This window comes from Trichoderma gamsii (assembly GCF_001481775.2).
Source record: "Trichoderma gamsii strain T6085 chromosome Unknown Scaffold_19.2, whole genome shotgun sequence".
Taxonomy (NCBI): Eukaryota; Fungi; Ascomycota; class Sordariomycetes; order Hypocreales; family Hypocreaceae; genus Trichoderma; species Trichoderma gamsii.
In genome coordinates, this window is record NW_020171356.1 from 272070 (window position 1) to 291010 (window position 18941).

Here is an 18941-nt window from a genome sequence, read left to right on the forward strand (position 1 = left end):
TAGAGTGGAAAAGGGTGGTCATTTGAACTTTGAACAACACAATATTCGTTAGAGGATGGTTTTATACCCCCACAAGCGAAAGATGCACTCTTCAAGGAGAGTCTGCTTGTACAACCTTTTCCTTGTCTGTCTGTTTGTCTGTCTGACTTTCCCGTTTTATCTCTCTTCTACACTACCTATAGCATACACGCACACACCTCGACGAGCACCAAATATTTCCCTTGTTATTACATCTCATCTGCTCTTCCTCAAGGAAAGGAAAAGAAGAACACACTCACATGATACCACTCCACAAAGAAAAATCCTTTTTGTCGCTTTACTTATTCTACTTTGCTATTTTCTATTTGCTACAAGAACTATTTTTTTGCTGTTTAACTTAGTAGCTAATTTCTTCGAATCACTTCTTTTTTCTTTTTCACACAATTGTACTACACACACATATATATACACATCGCACAGCTTTTTTTTATATGTTGCTCTTATATTTGTTCTTCTGTGTCTTTTTTTTTTTAGGGTTGGAGATTGAGAGATGAATGGTAGTGGATGGTGGTGGAAGGAAATTTTAGGTTGAGAAAATAAAAAATGGAAAGAAAAATGAGAAGATCATTGTTCGTGTTGTCTTTTAGGCGTGTCAATTTGTTTGTCTTTTTGCTTCCTTGCGATGAGGCATTCTCTTAAAGTTATCTAGCACCCTAGCAAGGCCTATGGTGGGGCTATCACCACTATCACCGCATTCCTAGTATGTACATCCGGGTAATATGTCTACATGGACCTACTGATGCTACTGATGACGGATGGTATGAGTTTTTAATGTCTTTAGCAGTTGCATATTTTAATACGTGGACTAACTGCCTTCATGTTGTGGAGATACAGCTGTAGCGTAGCAAGCGAACCTGATCAAATCAGACTGCGTAGGACAGCTCGAACTCAGGCTCGTCAAAGAACATCTACCCAAGCATGAGAAGTGATGTTGAACTACAAAAGAGTGTTGTTATTTCTCTTGCGCAGCAAGCTTGGAGTACCAAAGATCTGGCAGTGGCTTAGCATCTAACATTAGCAGACCACAGTAGTCGATAGGGAGAAGGCACATTTTAGCATTCCAGTATAGAACGGTGGAGAGCCTTTACTTTCTGTAGTATCAAAGTGTTGCATGCGTATGCAGACACGCGTGTGCACCCCCAGAGCCTGCTCTGATGCCTGAAGTTTTGGAGAAGCGTTGGGCTGCTGCACTTCAGGCATCGTTGGGTAGTCCAACGTGCCTGATTTACCTGCCTACTCACCTTACTTATTTATCTATATATACTGTATCTTGACCTGCTAAATCCGACTGGACAACTAACAGATATACTCCCTCACGACTAAGTTTTATATGCAGACAGAGCGGTACACCATGGGTTCCAGCGTATCAGATTCTGCCGAGCTTGCATTTCTTAAAGACTGTAAAGTTTCGCTTCATACCACACATAAAAAAGACGTCGCAGATGGAGATTCCTTCACTACCGCAGATCTCAACGAGCCGAATTTTAACATTTTCGGCATTGACAAGGCAGTCGAAAATGATAATGAAGTCAAAACTTACAATGACGACCAAACTGATTTCAACCCTTCCAAGCTACGGTGGTTTCACATTCCGGCGAACAACATGGCATGGATCGACATTTTCATGGGAAGATGGTTCCAAACAGCTGGCGGTCTAGACAACAAACTGGGAGCAAATGTGGGAGCTTAAGGTACTGCCAGGGCTTCCACATCCAGGCAACAAGCCTCTTCACTCCCGACACATGGAACCTTCCTGTACCTTGGGCAGACATTTAAATCTTGCCTCGAGACAGCCTGGAAATATCCAGGCGCATGATTTAGATTATTTTGACCACTCAACGCAACCACAGGACAGAACTCTCGAAGATACTGAACCGAAACAACCTCTACTCGCACTCTATGTTAATTCTTAGACTTTTTACTTCTCAAGATGAAATATCAGTAATAGAAAACTTCGTTCTTATCTCAGCTTCCATACATGAGTTGGGATATTTATAGCCAATTCCTAACTCTCAGTCAGTCTTATGCGACTAATCAATCTGAACCCCCAGCCAAATTTCTCGAGCACCACGAAGAGAGCAAGTATGGAAAAGTCCTTATCACATCTTTACTTAGAGAATACTCCTACCCTTCATCCAAGGCGAACTCTGGATCAATTTCACTACGGTTCTCTGTACGACACGACTTTTAGGGACCATGATCAAGTTATTTCGAAATGGTCGGGAAATGATCTGGGAAATGATGGGAGAACTAAAGCTGCAGATAATAGCTTGATGATCATTATTGATCAGCTGTGGTGTTAGGTCCTTGATGATAGTATATGGCATCCACCATGACACAATTCTAAGCCCATTACTGACCTAAAAATTTCATTGTTAGACACTATTCTATCATGCTTCTCATCTGACGAGTTTTAATATAAACCCAACGGATTTGTCGACATCTATACAAACATGCTGGAATCTTGCCGTCACTCTGAAACTGTTTGAGAACTCTTCTCAAATTTAGAGAAAGAGGCTACATCATATCTGTTTCAGCAGGGAAATAAAAATGTCCTGGATCTCGTAGAGACTTTTAGGTGGGTAGTAAGCAAAAAGGTAAAAGTGTGCAAAAGTTATATACGATGATGCTCTAGACCAAACCTTTAGTTAGGCCGTCGAACAGGTTCAAGCTTTTGAAAACTTCAATATAAAGAGAAACCGTCAATCTGAGTCAATTGACATCCAGAAAGAGCTAGAGCTAGTTCTTCAGGTGGCAGATATCATTGACTAATTGAAAATGATTCGCAATCTTGCTGACAAACAAAGAGAAGTCCTTAAATCTCTTATATTGGCTATATGTCATCTTCATCCTACCAGGGAGGGATCTCCTTAAAACAACGGACCGCAAATGACACTGATTTTTCACTCCGGAATCTATGAGGGTGCCGTATTCAATATTACCTCATCCCAAACAAACTCAGAGGATTCTGTTGAAACAACCAAACAATTAGCTAAAAAAAAAAGAGGGGGGGGGCATAACTTATGACACTGTTGTGTCAGCTGATGAGACTCTACTCCTTCTAATCGCCGAAGTGGACAAGCTATTGCGGGAGGGAGACAACACGCATAAGATGGTAGGTTGTGGGCCTATTCAAATTAATTTATCGTTCATGCTCTAACAAGTCTATTTCCAAACTCAGCTACTTAGTCTTCTAGATCTTAAGCAGACAACAGCAGCCCCAATGGAAGCTCGCTCTACAACACAGCAAGGGCGTGTTATTATGCTCTTTACAATTGTCACTATTATCTTTGCACGTCAATTATGGCCTTTTACTCTTAGAATTGAAAATTAACAGATTTACCAATAGCTTCCGCTATCTTTCTTTACCTCTTACTTTGGCCAGAATGTTCCTCAGCTTACTGGTGACACCAGTAATCCAACAAGCTGGGAATTATGGCGTATTGGAAGTATGTTATGCCACTTCTAGCCTCTTCCCAAATTCCTGATTCCATGTTATTAACAACCTGTAGCTCCTATAGGCATTTTGTTATTGTCATTGCAATACTTATTGCCTATCGTATTCGCAATCCATTTAGTCGCTTATGGTAAGAAAAAAGCAATTTGAAACTTTCAAGTATATAACTTTCAGACCGCAACTATAACTTTGAATTTACAGTGACGGCGGAAAAGGAAATTATCGCATTCTGTGCCTAGTGTTCAGGGCGGGTATGTGAATTGTTTACCTCGGGTACCAAGGTACCTATGTAAGTAGGTTGAGCGAGGTAAGACTCGATATTAATACAAGGTACAAAAGCAATAACTGCCAATGCTGAGATATTGCTATGTGGGCCTAGAACTGATATTCAATACCCACGTGTGTAAATGAATAATATGGCCAGGGCGTAAATTTGTTTGCATGGGGCCTGCTCTGCCCCTCTCCCGGGAAGGATCAATCAACAGCAATTTTAGTTGTTAAGGTAGCCTATCCAGAGCTATTTCAACACAGCTGTAATTTTTACTTGCACTTACATCTTGTGTAGACGTGTGAGGTGTCCTTGGTAATGCAGCCGGGTTGGGATGCAAAGAGGGTCGGTCATCTCGTATCATTGCTTGGATGTGTGTCAGCCAACCAGGTGTTTCCAAAAGCAGAGCCGCAACGGGCTTATGGCCCAAGTTTGTTGAGGCCACTCATCGAGCTCAGTCCCAAAGTAATGCCGACTGATAAGTGCCCTCACCGAACTGAGTGGCTAGTCGCCAGAATCAGGTTTTTGAGGGTTGTCAGGGAATACCGAACTGATAAGTGCGAGAAGCCTTCTGTTTGCCTTGTTTTTTTTTATGCGAAAAGAAGGCCACGTGTACACCGACAGTGCCACGGGACTCTATCTTATGAGATTGAATTATTAAGTGATAATGGAGTGCAAAATCTAGTGGCCCTCTTTGTGGCTTACATTAGCACAATCACTTTTTGCCTTTGTGATAGGCAGTTTGCATGCTAGGCATGCTTGCATTATTCAAAACGTTGTATCAGCTTTATATCTTCCAGCGTCTTGGTTCTGCTAAGTGCTATTCCCCAGTGTTCTAATTTCCTTGCTCATTCTCGCCGCTCTTTCAAGTATATGCACTGAAATGGGTCGTTGGTAGTCGCCGAGGTCGGTTCTCAAGAATTACCGAATAGATGATTATCTTCCCAAAGCTAATGGTTGTCGTGTGACCTTTAGGCGGATATTTTGTGTAACAGTTGCAGAAGGATCCATTACCGTAAAGGCTGCGAGGCTGCCGGATGTATGTAGTATGATTAGGCTTCAATAATGCCTTGGCCGCCTAGAGAGATGGGGGAGCCTCAATTCTGGGAAAATTTTATTTCAAAAGCAGGAATTTACAGATGTTAATTAAGAGAACTCTCACCTTTTCAATTTTCTAATTCGAACCTGAAGTCAATTTACCAAGGTATCTCATCTGCTCTGTTAACCACTGGGATGGTGAAGATACATGTTGTTACGTCGCACTCTTTTGATACATAAGAACCGACCCACTTCTGTCATTGGATCTGATAATGACGAAATTCGCAGATCTGGTTCAGGCTCGGGTGATGAAAAGAGCAACTAGCCAACCAGGCGCGAATCATGATTCCACCGAGCACAACCAAAAGACACAGTCCCACAGAACAGAAAGCGCTGTAATGAATAGCAGCTCTTTCGCAATCAATTCGAGTTCCGGAGCTCAATTTAATAATAAAGAGGGTAGCCAAAACATTGTTACAAAGGGTACACTGATTGCCGGCTCTACTTTCAATGGAGAAGTGTATTTCGACGTAAGAGACGAAGAATCCCGAGGTAAGACCCTACCTTCGCGAACCACGTCTGAGGAAATATGTCTGAGGTTGATATTAACTTAAATTCTCCGTAGCTGAAATCCTTCAAAAGCTTCGTGTTTGGCTCTTGGGCAGTCACATAGCCGACGAGAGATATGACAATTCTATTCGCAAACGACTGGAAAACACTTGCGACTGGATTCTTGGTTATCCGCTATTTAAGAAATGGCGATCGCTACCATCTTCATCCCCAAAGTTGCTCTGGATATACGGACCACCAGGCTTTGGAAAAACGGTTCTCTGTGCTCGAATAATTCAACATATCAAGGATGAGCAACAAGACCTTGTCGCTTATTACTTCTTCTCATCTGACCTCGAAAGTCACAAAGACCCTATGGTCGCTATGCGATCGTGGATCTACCATATGGCTTTGAACAATGAACTGGTAGCTGATGCCATCGACAAAAAATGGGCATGTGGTGTGGCGGCTTCACAAACCGTCATCATCGACTTGTTCCGACTGGTAATCAAGATGGTTAAAAACTGTACACTTGTCGTCGACGGTCTCGACGAGTGCTCTCCGGGCAGCTCTTGCTTATCCGTGGCCGAGTTTGTGAATGAACTTGGCAAGGCGGTGGACGGCACGAATACTAGAATCCTTGTGATAAGTCGAAATGAACCTCATATCTACCGTGCCTTGACTTCTATCAAGGGCGTGGAATTTTCTCACTATGAGGTGTGTGAGAAAGACGTCCGCTCAGATATATATGCGCTGTCAGAGCACATCGTGGCAGAGAAACTATCTAACGAAGGGACGCATATCCAAGCTGAAATGGCTAAGAATATGAGTGACCGAAGTAAAGGTCAGTTTCTTTGGCTGAGGTTACAAAAGGACTATCTGCGCGAAGGATTGAGCCAGAAACAGCTTCGAGATGCTGTGGAGGCAACGCCTGCTGATCTTTCTCGTCTTTACGCTCGAGACTGGGCAAACATCAGTAAACTCTCACGGAATGATCGGGCCAGAGCAGTCTCCTTATTGCGTTTAGCTGCGTTCTCTCTCCGCCCTTTGACAGTTCGCGAGATAAGTGAGGCCGTTCTTGTGGGTCATGGGTATGAAAACTTCCCAGTCCGTGAGCTTCCCAGACATTGGAATAGGAAATACGTCAAAGAGAGGATATTAGATCTTTGTCATTCTCTTTTGGAGACCCGAATGCGAAACTCTGAAACTCCTATCGGAGAATGGACAGTACATCTCGTGCACTTCTCTGTCAAAGAATTCTTGCTTACCCATATACCGTATCAAAAGTCGACTCAGCGAAATGGCTCATCAATGATTGCAATTGAGCATGCCATTCTAGCCAACCTATGTATCACTTATATGAGCTATTCCTATGCTTGGCAAGGCTCCGCAACCGATGGGGTGCCGCACTCCAGTTCCTTTACAAACTATGCAGCGAGATTTTGGAATAAACATGCCGAAGCTGGAGCAGTTCAGCAAAACCAATTAACAGAGATGGAAAAGTTTTTTGATGAGCAAAGCTCGTCGTGGATCATGTGGAGGAAGTGGTTCGATTCAGCTAATAAAGGCTGGGCCAATACAAACTGCCACCCGGCCATCCCTTTATGTTATGCAACAGAACTTGGATTTGTCGACGTGGCTATGGCCATAGTCAAGAAGGGTAAGGTCCTCGTGAACTGCAACTCGAGTAATCGCACAGCTCTGGGAGTTGCATGCGCAAAGGGATATGAGGTTCTTGCTCGCGAACTTCTTGCATACGGTGCCAAAGTCGTAATCAGAGATGCTCAGGGCCGAACCGCATTACATCATGCGGCTTTGAATGGCCACTCGGGGTTGGTAAAGCTTCTAATTGACAATGGAGCTGATATCGCGGTCCGAGATTATCATGGAGTGTCTCCATTCCTTGCTGCAAGCTCCAACGGCCATCTGAGCATCATGAGGCGACTGATCCAGAAGGGTGCCAATATCCATCAGCTGGACAAGAACGGCGATGGCGCACTCTCCAAAGCAAGCTCCAATGGACATATTCAGGCGGCCAGGCTTCTCATTGGAATCGGCGCACATCCCAAGTCGTCGGGTTATCTTACGACTCCGCTCGGAAACAGGGCGTTGCAGAGCGGCTCTTTTCATTTGGCTCGGCTCCTCATTGAGCATGAGAAAGATCTCAACGCCAGGAGTCGAATTGAAAAGCAGACAATATTGCATATCATCTGTTTTAGCGGCAAAACCAATATTGTGAAACTGCTTGTTCATTGTGGTGCGGATCTTACGCTGCAAGACGTTTGGGGACAAACGCCTCTCTTCTTAGCATGTTTCAATGGTCATTTTGAAATCGCTGCCTTTCTGCTAGAAAAAGGCGCTGATCACACCATACTCGCCCATAATGGCCAAACACCGCTTTTTGTGGCATGTAGTAATGGCCATAATGATATTGTCAAACTGCTTCTAAAGTTTGGCGCCAATCACACGATAAGCACCGCAGATACCGGGCAAACGCCGCTCATTGCGGCTTGCTGCAATGGGCATTGCGAAGTTGTGAAACTCCTCATCGAGAACGAAGTCGACATAATGACACCCGATCGAGCGGGGAAAACGCCTCTGTACGCTGCATGTGTCAATGGTCAATTAAAAGTGGCTAGACTACTCATAAACAATGGCGCTGATATCAACTTTGTTGATACCATGGAGAATACGATACTTTCTGCGGCAGCCTTTGCAGGGTCCTTTGAGGTCGTCCAAATGCTAATTGAAAAGGGCGTTGATGTTTCTGCCGACCACTCAGACCGTTACGCCGCTATCCTTAGAGCATCCGAGGGAGGCTACACAAACATTGTCGAGGTGCTGATGAAGTTGGAAGTTGACGACAATTGGCTTCCAAATGTTCTAAACACATCGCTTATGAAGGCATCTTGCAATGGCCACGTTGATGTTGTATCACTGCTATTGGAATACGACGCAGACCCCAACGGTATTGGCCCGCACGGTCTGACGCCCCTTTATGGAGCATGTTGCGATGGCCATATAGAGGTGGCTAGGTTACTGATCGAGAGAGGCGCTGACATCAGGGCGATTGAGGAAAAGGGGCAAACACCATTACTCGCAGCATGTGCGAATGGCCATGTCAACCTGGTAAAATTGCTGGTGGAACAAGGTGCTGACCTTGATGCTGTGAATATTGAGGGGATGGGCGCGGCGTATGCAGCAGCCTGCAATGGTCAGCTAAAGGTGCTCCAGCTGCTTCTTTCATGGGGTTCTGACATCTTCACCAAAAGTCAGAGTGGCTGGCTGCCTATTCATATAGCATCAGAGAACGGCCACGCCAAGATTGTTGATCTTCTAATTGAAAACGGATCTGATGTCATGGTACATGTAGACAACAAACATGGCCGCACACCGCTTGTGTTAGCAAGTATGAATCACCATGTTGACGTTGTCAATGTTCTACTCAAGCATGGCGTGGACATTGATGCCAGAGACTCTTTTGGGCATACATCACTCTTGATAGCAAGCTGTGAGGGCGATTTCAAGCTGGCTAAGCTGTTGGTTGATAATTGCGCCAATGTCTCGGTCACAGATAACAAAGGACGGACTCCGCTGTTTTGCGCCTGTCGCCATGGATATCTCAAGATCGTTCAACTCCTTCTTGATAATGGAGCAGATATGAGGCCCAACAATAAAAGGCAGACGCCGGCTTACATAGCGTCTTCTTACGGCCACATCAATGTTCTTCGGCTCTTGATCAAACGGGGAGCTGATGTCACCGCACCAGATGGTTGGGGACATACGCCATTTCACGCTTCGTGTTTTTTCGGGCACATCAAGCCGACAAAGCTATTGTTCAGAGGGGCACTGGACATCAACGCAGCTGATCACGAAGGCTTCTGGCCATTATTTTCCGCATCCGCAAATGGCCATGTGGCAATAGTTCAATACCTCATTCTAAAAAGGGCTGCTCTCGCTAGCCAGGTCAGTGATGGCCGGAAACCTCTTGTCATCGCCGCTGCAAATGGCCATATCAAAATTGTTAAACTTTTGATAGAGCGTGATGTTGATGCAGATGAGGGTGTTGATGCAGATGACCCTGATGGTGACGGAAAAACACCACTCTTTGCGGCATGCGAAGCCGGTCACGTCCGCACAGCCCGCTATTTGATCAAAAAAGGCGTAAACATCAACAAACCAGTTCATCATGCCACACCTCTCTTGTCTGCGTGTCTTCATGGACACATGGAAGTAGTCAAACTTCTTCTCCAATATGGTGCCGATATGAGTGTCACTGACCAGAATGGGTTAACACCAGCTGAGGCGGCCGCTGAAAAAGGATACATGGATATATTTAGGCTCTTAAAAGCCTATGATACACAAGTTAGCGAGCATTGTGGATCTCCAGCTCTACCTTACACGATTGGAAAGAGGCAATATGATGAACAACGGCAGATGCAAAAGGCGGAATGTGTTGACGAAATATGATGGAGTCTACCAATGTGATGCCTACTAACGTACTACTACCAGGTAGATATGGTCATTACTCTTTCGTCTCAGCCTCGTAGATCTATTTCGTTTGTGGGCGGGCGCTGAAAGTATGCTCGTTTAAGCCTCGAAGGTCCAGGTGTGATACATAGCATTTATGTAGCTACTAAAGGGTTACTCTATGGCATTAAAACATTGACTGTTACATAAAGCTTGGCTATTGATATGTTTTCAAGACGCAATTGTACTTTCACTAGCAGTTGTTTCTTGCGTATCATGCATAGCTGCATATATACTTAATATAATCTATAAGTTTTACAGTCTTACATGATGTACGCTTACTCCTACATGTTTCGCCCAATGATAATTTTATCTGCTTGAAATCACTTCGTCATATTATGTAAGTCGAGTTTAGTTGGAAGCTGAATTCTACTGGTTGATATGATTGCATCGTATGCTTGGTTACTTGGAGTTGGGCATTAATGCGGGCGCCCCGGGCACCCAAGGCTCTCACGATAGGCAATTTCTTCCCAAAGAAGCTCATTGCTAATATTTTCTTCTACAACCTGACATCAGTTTCTACATGCAAAACATATCGACTATTTCGATAGCTGTGAGACTGAGTGCTTGCGTCAACTTGGAAACAATGGCAGTCACTAAATCCGCCGATCCTATTTCGAACATCGTCACCGCTGTGCAAGCCGCTATGAGCAATTACCAAATAGTGCAGCACGATAAGAGGCTTGGAGATACATTTCACGAAGCAGGTCGTAAGCTCACTCTAATTGACAACGCACTGAGCACGATCCAGACCAAAACACAGGGAGATATTGCACAAGCTGCCTCGACCTCTCTTGAGTCTTGCAATATCACTGCGACATCCCTGGAGACTATATTCAAAAAGGTCTCAGAAGCACCGATCGATGAAAGGCAGCAGTCTTACGAGGCCTATATTGGACCAAATGGCAAGAGCAATTTGGTGGAGGCTTTGGCCGTAAAGATGATGGAGCATATTCGTACTTTGGCGACGGAATGCGACATGGAAAAGGAAAATGAGAGGCAACTCTTAGTCGAATTGCAAGCTGAGATCAAAAAGCTGCAGGATCTGAAACCGTCGGTGCCCATCGAACAAAAGGTGGCGAACCACTTCTTGAACCCTGGCAACGGCAACCAGTTCAACGCGGCTGGAGGCACCCAAAACAATGCAACTGGTAGTGGATCGCAATTCTCTGGGGTTACCTTTACAGGAGCTGTAACCTTCTAGAAATGATGTCGAAGGCTAGAATATAGTAGTTATCAAGATGTATCAGCGTTGAATGGGTTAAGGTGTTTCAAGCCTTGAGCTGCGAGCGATGAGCGAAAGAACAGACTTTTATTTTTGCATAGCTGTGCCCAGTCTTTGTCAAAGCTTCTAGCATTAAAACGTAACAGAACCACTGAATGTTACATCAGAAAACTGCATACCACTACCTGTGGCATTGTTCTGAGTCCCGCCAGTCGCATTAAACTGATTGCCTGAACCTTCATTTTCGAAAGTGAGCGCAGGCGCACTGTGACTAGTCGCATTTAGCAAAGAACCCATCATGGCATCAATACGCATAAATAGCTCTTTTGTATTGCAGTTCAGCTCCTCCAGGGTTGTTTTCATCGGTATATCTTTAACCAGCGTGAAGTCGTCATTAAAAATCTTTTCCGACTCTTGTATCTTGGCTATCATTCCCTTCCAATTTTCATGCCGAACTGCGTCCTCTTGAAGCCTCTTTAGTCGCGTTAGATAGATGCGTCGAACGATTTTGATCTGGAATTCAATGATTAGCTGGTAGAGTGTCATGAGACGCTCCTCAAGCTCGATATCCAGGCCAGAATCCTGTAGTTTACTGCCCACTGACAGTAGTTTCTCCAGCTTAACGTAGAAACGTATGCGAGAGGTAACATATAGATAGCCGTCACGGGTCGCCTCTTCTGCCACGCTGGGGTTCATGAGTACAGGAAGGATAACACATACGCCAGCCCATGCTAGGGCGGCTTCAGGCGATGTCTTAACGGCATCATCAATGACCTCTTTGATGGTTTGGATGAACCGAGTAGCTTGCGTAAACTGGTCGCGGACTACAAACTCGCAGCCAAAAAGATAATATCTAGCCTTTTTCTTGTCCAACTTATGCAATCCGTTGCTGGTGATTGTTTCCAACTGCGTCAACCGAGTTTTATGGTCGTCATTCTTAATCCGATTCTCGGCTTGGGTAAGGCTTTCATCGTAATTGCCATATTCTGGAACCAACATCTCTTGTCAAATTATGCTTATCTTTCGCAGGATATTTGTAGAGAGTCATCAAATTGTATACCATTCTTTGGACTGATGTCTTTTGGCAGCTCTCTAGATAGAATCCGTTCATAGTCTTCAACTAGTGTCTTATCTTTCTCTCTGAGGTTGTCGTACGCGCGGTCCCAGAGTGACACCTTCAACAGATTTGGTGTTTCCGGTATAGGAGCGGCCGGCTCGAAGATCTTCGTCGTCAAAGGAGGATTTGCTGCCGATGTATCCGTCGCTTCAGAAGCCGAATCTAGTGTAGATGCACGCTTCTTCTCGGGCTGAGGCTGTGGCTTTGATGAAGACTTCCTGAATCTGAATATCTTCGGCAGCTTTGGTATGAGTCTAAAGTTGCATAATAGCTTTGAAGCCATGACTGAGACGGCCTTAGGATGGTCCTTGTCAGGAGCAGTGAATAGTAAAGTACACATAAGAGTAATCAGTTAGTAACTTCTATAGACAAGCAGCTTATTCTATGTTCATAGAAGTTATCAGGGCGTTGGTAGGTAAGGGGTAATAGTCAGGCATAAAGCCCTGTAAGGCAGCCTTAATCGACAAGCCTCGCACTGCTTTGTCTAACGTGTGACGAATAGAATATCGGATTTAACAGGCTGCGGCGGTCCTATAAGCGGCGGAAGATGATGAGGGGCCTGTTTATCCATAATACAGCCAGGAGATGCTTCCCAAAAGGAAGCGAATGCGCTTTTTTTTTTTTGCTTAAAATCACTTATGGCTATATACACGTATGCTTTTTCCAAAACAAGTGCTCGGCTAATACATTCGATCGTTTCATGACGTGTTCGTCTCTGAATTCGACAGCGGAGCAAGCTTGGCTATCTGAGACTTAGTTTAATTTGCTGTTGATAGCCTCGTTGTCTCTCTCGACAAGCCGCGAAGTAATAGCAACCACAAATTATATACTACTATAAGAAGTGATCAAGTATTGACCCACAATAGCTAGCCCAAAATAGAATAAGCTACTCATGCAGGGTCCAGATGACATTGGCAAGGGATGTTAGAAACCGCAAAACAATATACACAAATATACACATATGTTAGAATAAGGGACTACCTACTCAGCACTTTAGCTTGGCTATCCAGCAACCCGAGGTACTTAATGTTAGTGTGTAGGTACCTTATGTATATAAGAAGTTTTGGAAACAAAAAAGTACCCAAAAAGAGCACTAGTAGGCTAGCGCCGCTGGTGTGTGCGCGGTCCATTTTCGTATGCCTGTTCTCTACCTACATTTTTACAGGCCCCTGTTAATAAGACAGTTAATCATAAACCCCCTAATATTAACAGACAAATTCTATATATATAGATAACTGAGTCAAATCTAGACTGGGTTAATTTAGCTGCATTTTCCTATAAGTAAAAGAAATTCCAGCTTATTTTCTTGAAATTTTTGTAAGTAAGAAAAGCTACTAGTTAGCTAACGCATTCAAGTTGCGCTGTTCCTATTAATATTTCTATAATAACAGTGATTATAGCAAAGGCTGCGGAGAACAGCGGTCTCAGAGCCCCCTAGATACATTAATATAATAAGGAGTACAGCGTTAGCAGACTGCTGTGTCGACTATAATTCAATTTAGAAGGTAAAGGGGCAGGCGTACATATGTAGGTACCTAGATAATAAGCAAGGATAAAATAAAAGTACCTTAACTTAGAAAAAGGCAGCTGGGATAACCTAGGCTAGATATTGCCTAGTTGTCTGTGTAGGTAAGGTATTTGTCTGTTAATGTTAGAGAGTCTATTAATGATTGATTATAACGTACATCAATTAGAACAGTTTGCAGCAGAACACGTTTTGATAGATACTATCATCATCAAGTTTTGAAATTAAAAATCTGCACTACTGTACCCATCATTTTTAATGGTAGCGTAACCAAACATGACACTGATAGATTCTGATAAAATACCCAAGACAACCTGTTTCCATATTCCGGTACCACACCCATAACTTTTGATACCCATGCACTCCGTGAGAAATCACATTCACCGCTCATTGTAAAGATCAAGGCTCCGCCTTTACTTAGCTGGCTGTTCCGCTGTTGCCCCCATCCAAGCCGGGAAAATGCACGGGATCCATCGCCATATACTCCAAGAGATCCAATCCGCCAACGTTGACGCCCTCTGCAGTCATGGCAACAGAGCTGTTCTCCATGTTCTGGAAGAAAGCTGGGCCAGGGGGCAGATACCACATCTCACTTCCAGCATTATTCCACTCGTCAAACAAGTTGACGTCCATGTTGGCTGACGTGTTGTTGTTGTCAGCCGCAGGGGTAGACGGGCCAATTGATGACGCCCCATGGTACGGGAAGTTTCCGCCAGAGATGTCGAAAGGCGTGGCAGAGATGTTGTTCGCCTCAGCAGTCGGAGTTGGCACCCGGTCTAATATTGAACCAAATTAGTCTCCAAAACTTCAACGTTATATAAAAGGTATTTTCCAACTCACACTGTCCGTTGAGGCCATCCCTAAGCCTCTGCGCGTGGCTGCCCACCCAGTTTGCATTCTCTCCATTCTCTCCGTTCTGCACCGGCGCAGCGCCTCCAGCGCTGCCTGTCTCCGGGACAGGACTCTGTGCTTTCGCAGATGCCTGTGGCATGGGCGCTTGAATAAAGCGGTTTCGCAAACGGCTCGTCAAAGACTCTAATAAATCGGCGAAGCGAATACCCAAGTGGACGTCGTCAACAATACAGTTGCGCAGAGCCTCCACGGTAGCATCCATCAGGTCAATGCTCATCTTGACGTCGGAGCGAGGAGCGCCGAGGGCAAAGGTCTTGAGCAAAAACATGGCACCACTGATGATGCGGAAGTACGTTCGCACAGGCGCGTGCTTGAGATAGCCGCCAGGAAGCAGCCCCTCAACAACCGTTCGAAGCAGGTTCCGGCTTCCCTCCACGACCTCGCGCACATACTCCTGGTCATGCACAGTGAAGCCTCCCAGCTGGCCGAGTGGCAGTTTTCCGTAATTGATCATTGTCTGGGGAGAAAGATGCGTCGGCTGTACCCCGTTGGTAGTGTTACTCGTACAACGCTCGACTACAGCCTGTAATGACAGGGAGTTGATGTAAATCCGCACATATTCGTACTCAATGGTAAGGATATGCCTGATATACTGCGGCAAGCGGAACAGCTCAAACTCTCGGTACCAGTCCTTCAGAAGAGGCGTAAAATCCCTAAGCAAGTCAACGTACTTGCCCGACTGAATGATTTCCGTGGTGTGCTTGCGGGTTTTGAAAAGCTTCTCATTGCCGAGATGCATGGCGTTGCTAATACCGGCCCAGCAATGGATAATTTGATCATCGAGCTCTAGATCAGGGACATAGTTGAACCCATTTGCCAGGGAGGACGGATTCGTCGCAGGCGTGCTGCTGCTGTCGGTGGTCAAGGGTCTCTGACGAGCGACGGCCGGATCAGCCTTTCGAAGGTGCTCTGGCGTCATGCTGGTCCAGCCCAGGCGTCCGGCAAGCTGGCTCGTGTAGATGAGCAGCAGCCGCTTGATGCGATTGGCGCGTTGACGATAGACTTCATCTTTATACTCTGGTCGGGTGATGGCATCGTCCTTGAGAAGCTCATCAATGTCATCAAAGACACCAAGCTCATACGCCAGTCCCATGGCAGTACTAAGAAGCATCCAGCACATGCGGTCGCTCCTCCATGCCGGCTCAAGCCAGCTCTCGATCCTCTTACCGCCGATGCCTGGTCCGACTGTTCTGTGCAGCTCATCCTCAGATGCCATCAGTGGGGAGGCTTCGGCTATTGGGAGGACGAGCTCATCGGTGGCCTCATTCGGCGGGAAGTGCAGCGCACGAGGGTGCCACTCGGTCAGGATCAGCAACGACTCTATCGTACCCAATGTCCTCAAGCTGCCCTTGCGAAGTCCTCGCCACGGCGCCGTGCTGCTTGTTTGGGACTCTTCGGTGATCATTGAAGTGGATGCAGATCCTGAGCCGCAGAAACCACCTCCAAAAGCTTCCTGTCCCCATAGACATCTCTCAATCATACCGCGCAGATACGTCCATAGCTGTTCGGGCACGGCGTGTGATCGACAAATACCACCAGCGCCGGGAAGTTGGCAGTATCTCGAGGAAATCGTAAGCAAGGTGACTGTAAGAATAGGCTCTTCGGTCAAGAGTGTCAAGTGAGATGAAGGGTTGCTAAAGGTTGGAGGCGAAATCGGTGTAAGAGGAGAAAGGTATTTATAATAGCTGACGGGGAGAACAAGAGTTAGTTTCATAGGTTTGTAAACTGGAATATCATGGCAAGTGGACTTACTAGTCAATGTACTCGATGGCTTCCTGCGCAGTGAACCATCCTGCACGTACGAAACGGAACCTTGACCAAGCTCTCAGGGCATCTTCATAGCCGGGCTGGGCGCTCAGAGTTGGTCGATCCAGATTAGGGTCAACGGGTTGCTCTGGCCGGACGGACATGGACGGCCCTCTTGACCTGGCACGATTGTTCCGCTCGTCTGCTGCCTGAGCCTGTAGTGGCGGCCCTGCAGCAACCGAGGCCATGCTTGGCTGGCGCCTGTGTGTATCGGCAGCCGGGCTGGACTGGCCGTTAGCAGTACCCAAAGCAACCGAGGATGGCATGACAAACCTATCCGTCGCGGCCTTGTAGAGGAGATCCAGAGCGTCGTGAGGACCAAAGACGCCCTGCCTCATGACGGTCTGAGCCTCCAGGTTCTCCAGCGTCTGGTTGGAATCGCCATCGCCAAACTCGCCATCGCGCCGGCGGCCGTTCTCCTTGGAGCCATCCGGTCGTCGCAGCGGTTGAGAGCGGCCAGTCGATCCTCCGGGCGTCAGCGGCGTGTCGCTGTACTGTCGCTTATCGAACCGTGAAAACGGAGGGCTATCGGCGGCGTGGAGCTTCTTCCGGCCATTGCGGATGACATACTCGTCGGCGTCGCTGTCCTCCTCGTCGGTCTTTCTCTTGCGCCTGGTGGCACTGAAGTAGCAGTCCTTGCTCTCGCGACGGCAGCGCACGCACGGCGGATCGTGGGGGTTGTCGACGCTGCCGAGGTCGCATCGCACCTTGCGGCGGCGACATGGAATGCACGCCTGGTAGACGCGCTTGTGCTGCGAGTTTTGCGAGTTCCCCGCGGCGGCCGCGGCGGCCGCGGCGGCCTGCTGCTGGACCGAAGACTGCGCTGAAGCTGCCGTCGCAGTCGACTGGGCGGGACTCGCGTTGCTCGTGTATTGGGCCATTTCGTCTCTATTTCCGGGGTGCCCAGAAACCACCAACAAGGTGGTGAGATGTTGGGCGGTTTGCGGCGGGATGGCGAGCGCCAGAGGCAGCGTAGGCCGAAGTCAAGCGAAAATCAAAACGCTGGCGGGGGTCGGTCGCGCTGTCTCGGTGCACGCTTGGATGGCAAATCGAATCCAGTATAAAAGAAGGTAAGAAGAAGGAAAATCGAACCACCCTCTGCAGGTTAAAAGGGAAAACGAATCCGTCGATAGCCTGTTCCTTCCTTTTTACCTTGTTTTTTCCTTTTTCTTGCTGAATTGTTCCCTTACTCCCTTGGCGGCAGAAGAGAGGAGATAAGAAGAGAGGAGAGTAAGGCAGAGAAGAAAGCAGGTGGTTTGTAAGAGAGAAGAGGAGAGACAGCCAATTGAAGTCAAGCGCAGACAAAAAGAAGACGTAACAGTAACAATTTTTTTTCGACTTCTTTCCTCTCTCCTGTGCTTCGTTCCTTCCCCCGGAAAACTTTTAGCAGCAAGCAGTACGGGTACTTTTTTGTGCTGTTCCAGAAGTACCTGCCGACCTACATGCTCAATCTAAAAAGGCCAGAACCCTTCCCTGGAGGGGGGCCGTCGTCTCTCCTTCCCCTCCCTGAAATCTGTGTGCCAATGGTGTCCCAGACGGCTGCGCCTTCGCTTCTTGCCCGCCCCAGAAAAGCCAAAATAGCGATAAGGCCAGGCGGGAAAAGGCACGTTAGTGGGAAGTCCTAGTGGAAGCCGCAGCACGCAGCAGCAGCGACGCAGCAGCTTCTTTCCCGCCGCGCTGGCCCCTCTTTCCACCCCGGACCCGCCCCAGTGCAGCAGCCAATAATCGCCGCCCAATCAACGTGGCTATTAGCCAATAGGAGGCCCCCGTCCAGCCAATCGCGAGGCGCCAGACGCTGCATCCTGGGAGGTCACGTTGACGGAAATGAAAAAACTCATTGACTCGTCCGCCATGGCTACAGTGTACTTGCGCCAGCTGGGGAGTACTTGTTTGTCATTAGCACCAGATCCAAGAGTCACGAGCGTAGTGAAGCACTCGAGGATCGATCGCCAGAGCGCCACTGGCTGCCGGCGCACACCGAGAGTCTCAGGTACTGCTTCGCAGGCATGTGGCGTGTGAGCTGGCAATTGTTGAGTGCAAGGGATGGACGAGCTACGTGTTGCCCGCCCAGGCATCCGCCATCAGCATCAGCATCAGCATTGGTAGCGTCATGTGAATTGAATTATGCGTCTCACCGAATAAGAGAAGTGAAATATTAAAGTCTAAAGTCAAAAGCACGTCACGCTCAGGTAGAAGCAAGGCTCTATTTCTGGTATCCGGATCAAAAGCTACGATGAACTGCTACTATGGAGCTCTATCTATCTCAATCTGCAGCTCAAATTGACATCGGAACAAAAGTACTATCGACTAACAATAGTCCACCTGCCAAGCAAGTTCTTATGTAACCCTCCTATATGCCACCAAGACCATTCTATCCACAAACGAGCATCTAGTGCAGGAACCGCGACCAACAGAGAGCCCGCTTACACTCTCCATCCATATCCAAGCACAGCGCATGCTTACAGCAGCTGCTCG

The 18941-nt window shown here is 46.8% G+C and overlaps 5 protein-coding genes across 5 annotated transcripts; 3 read left to right on the forward strand and 2 right to left on the reverse strand.

Annotated features, from left to right (window-relative positions):
- Positions 1 to 1390: 1390 nt before the first annotated feature.
- TGAM01_v205884 (hypothetical protein) lies at positions 1391 to 1729 on the forward strand (the record flags this gene model as incomplete). Its single annotated transcript, XM_018803023.1, has 1 exon — positions 1391 to 1729. The coding sequence occupies one exon, from the start codon at positions 1391 to 1393 to the stop codon at positions 1727 to 1729; it is 339 nt and encodes a 112-aa protein (XP_018663789.1).
- Positions 1730 to 5200: 3471 nt separating this feature from the next.
- Positions 5201 to 9821, forward strand: TGAM01_v205885 (ankyrin-1; the record flags this gene model as incomplete). The annotated part of the gene is made up of 2 exons (XM_018803022.1): positions 5201 to 5354; positions 5428 to 9821. The coding sequence occupies 2 exons, from the start codon at positions 5201 to 5203 to the stop codon at positions 9819 to 9821; spliced, it is 4548 nt and encodes a 1515-aa protein (XP_018663788.1).
- Positions 9822 to 10467: 646 nt separating this feature from the next.
- Positions 10468 to 11085, forward strand: TGAM01_v205887 (hypothetical protein; the record flags this gene model as incomplete). The annotated part of the gene is made up of 1 exon (XM_018803021.1): positions 10468 to 11085. The coding sequence occupies one exon, from the start codon at positions 10468 to 10470 to the stop codon at positions 11083 to 11085; it is 618 nt and encodes a 205-aa protein (XP_018663787.1).
- Positions 11086 to 11238: 153 nt separating this feature from the next.
- Positions 11239 to 12563, reverse strand: TGAM01_v205886 (hypothetical protein; the record flags this gene model as incomplete). Its single annotated transcript, XM_018803020.1, has 2 exons — positions 11239 to 12092; positions 12167 to 12563. 2 exons carry the CDS (start codon positions 12561 to 12563, stop codon positions 11239 to 11241), a joined length of 1251 nt encoding a protein of 416 aa, XP_018663786.1.
- A 1602-nt stretch (positions 12564 to 14165) lies between these two features.
- On the reverse strand, positions 14166 to 17347 carry TGAM01_v205888 (hypothetical protein; the record flags this gene model as incomplete). The annotated part of the gene is made up of 3 exons (XM_024549746.1): positions 14166 to 14524; positions 14589 to 16345; positions 16413 to 17347. 3 exons carry the CDS (start codon positions 17345 to 17347, stop codon positions 14166 to 14168), a joined length of 3051 nt encoding a protein of 1016 aa, XP_024405505.1.
- Between the last annotated feature and the right edge of the window lie 1594 nt (positions 17348 to 18941).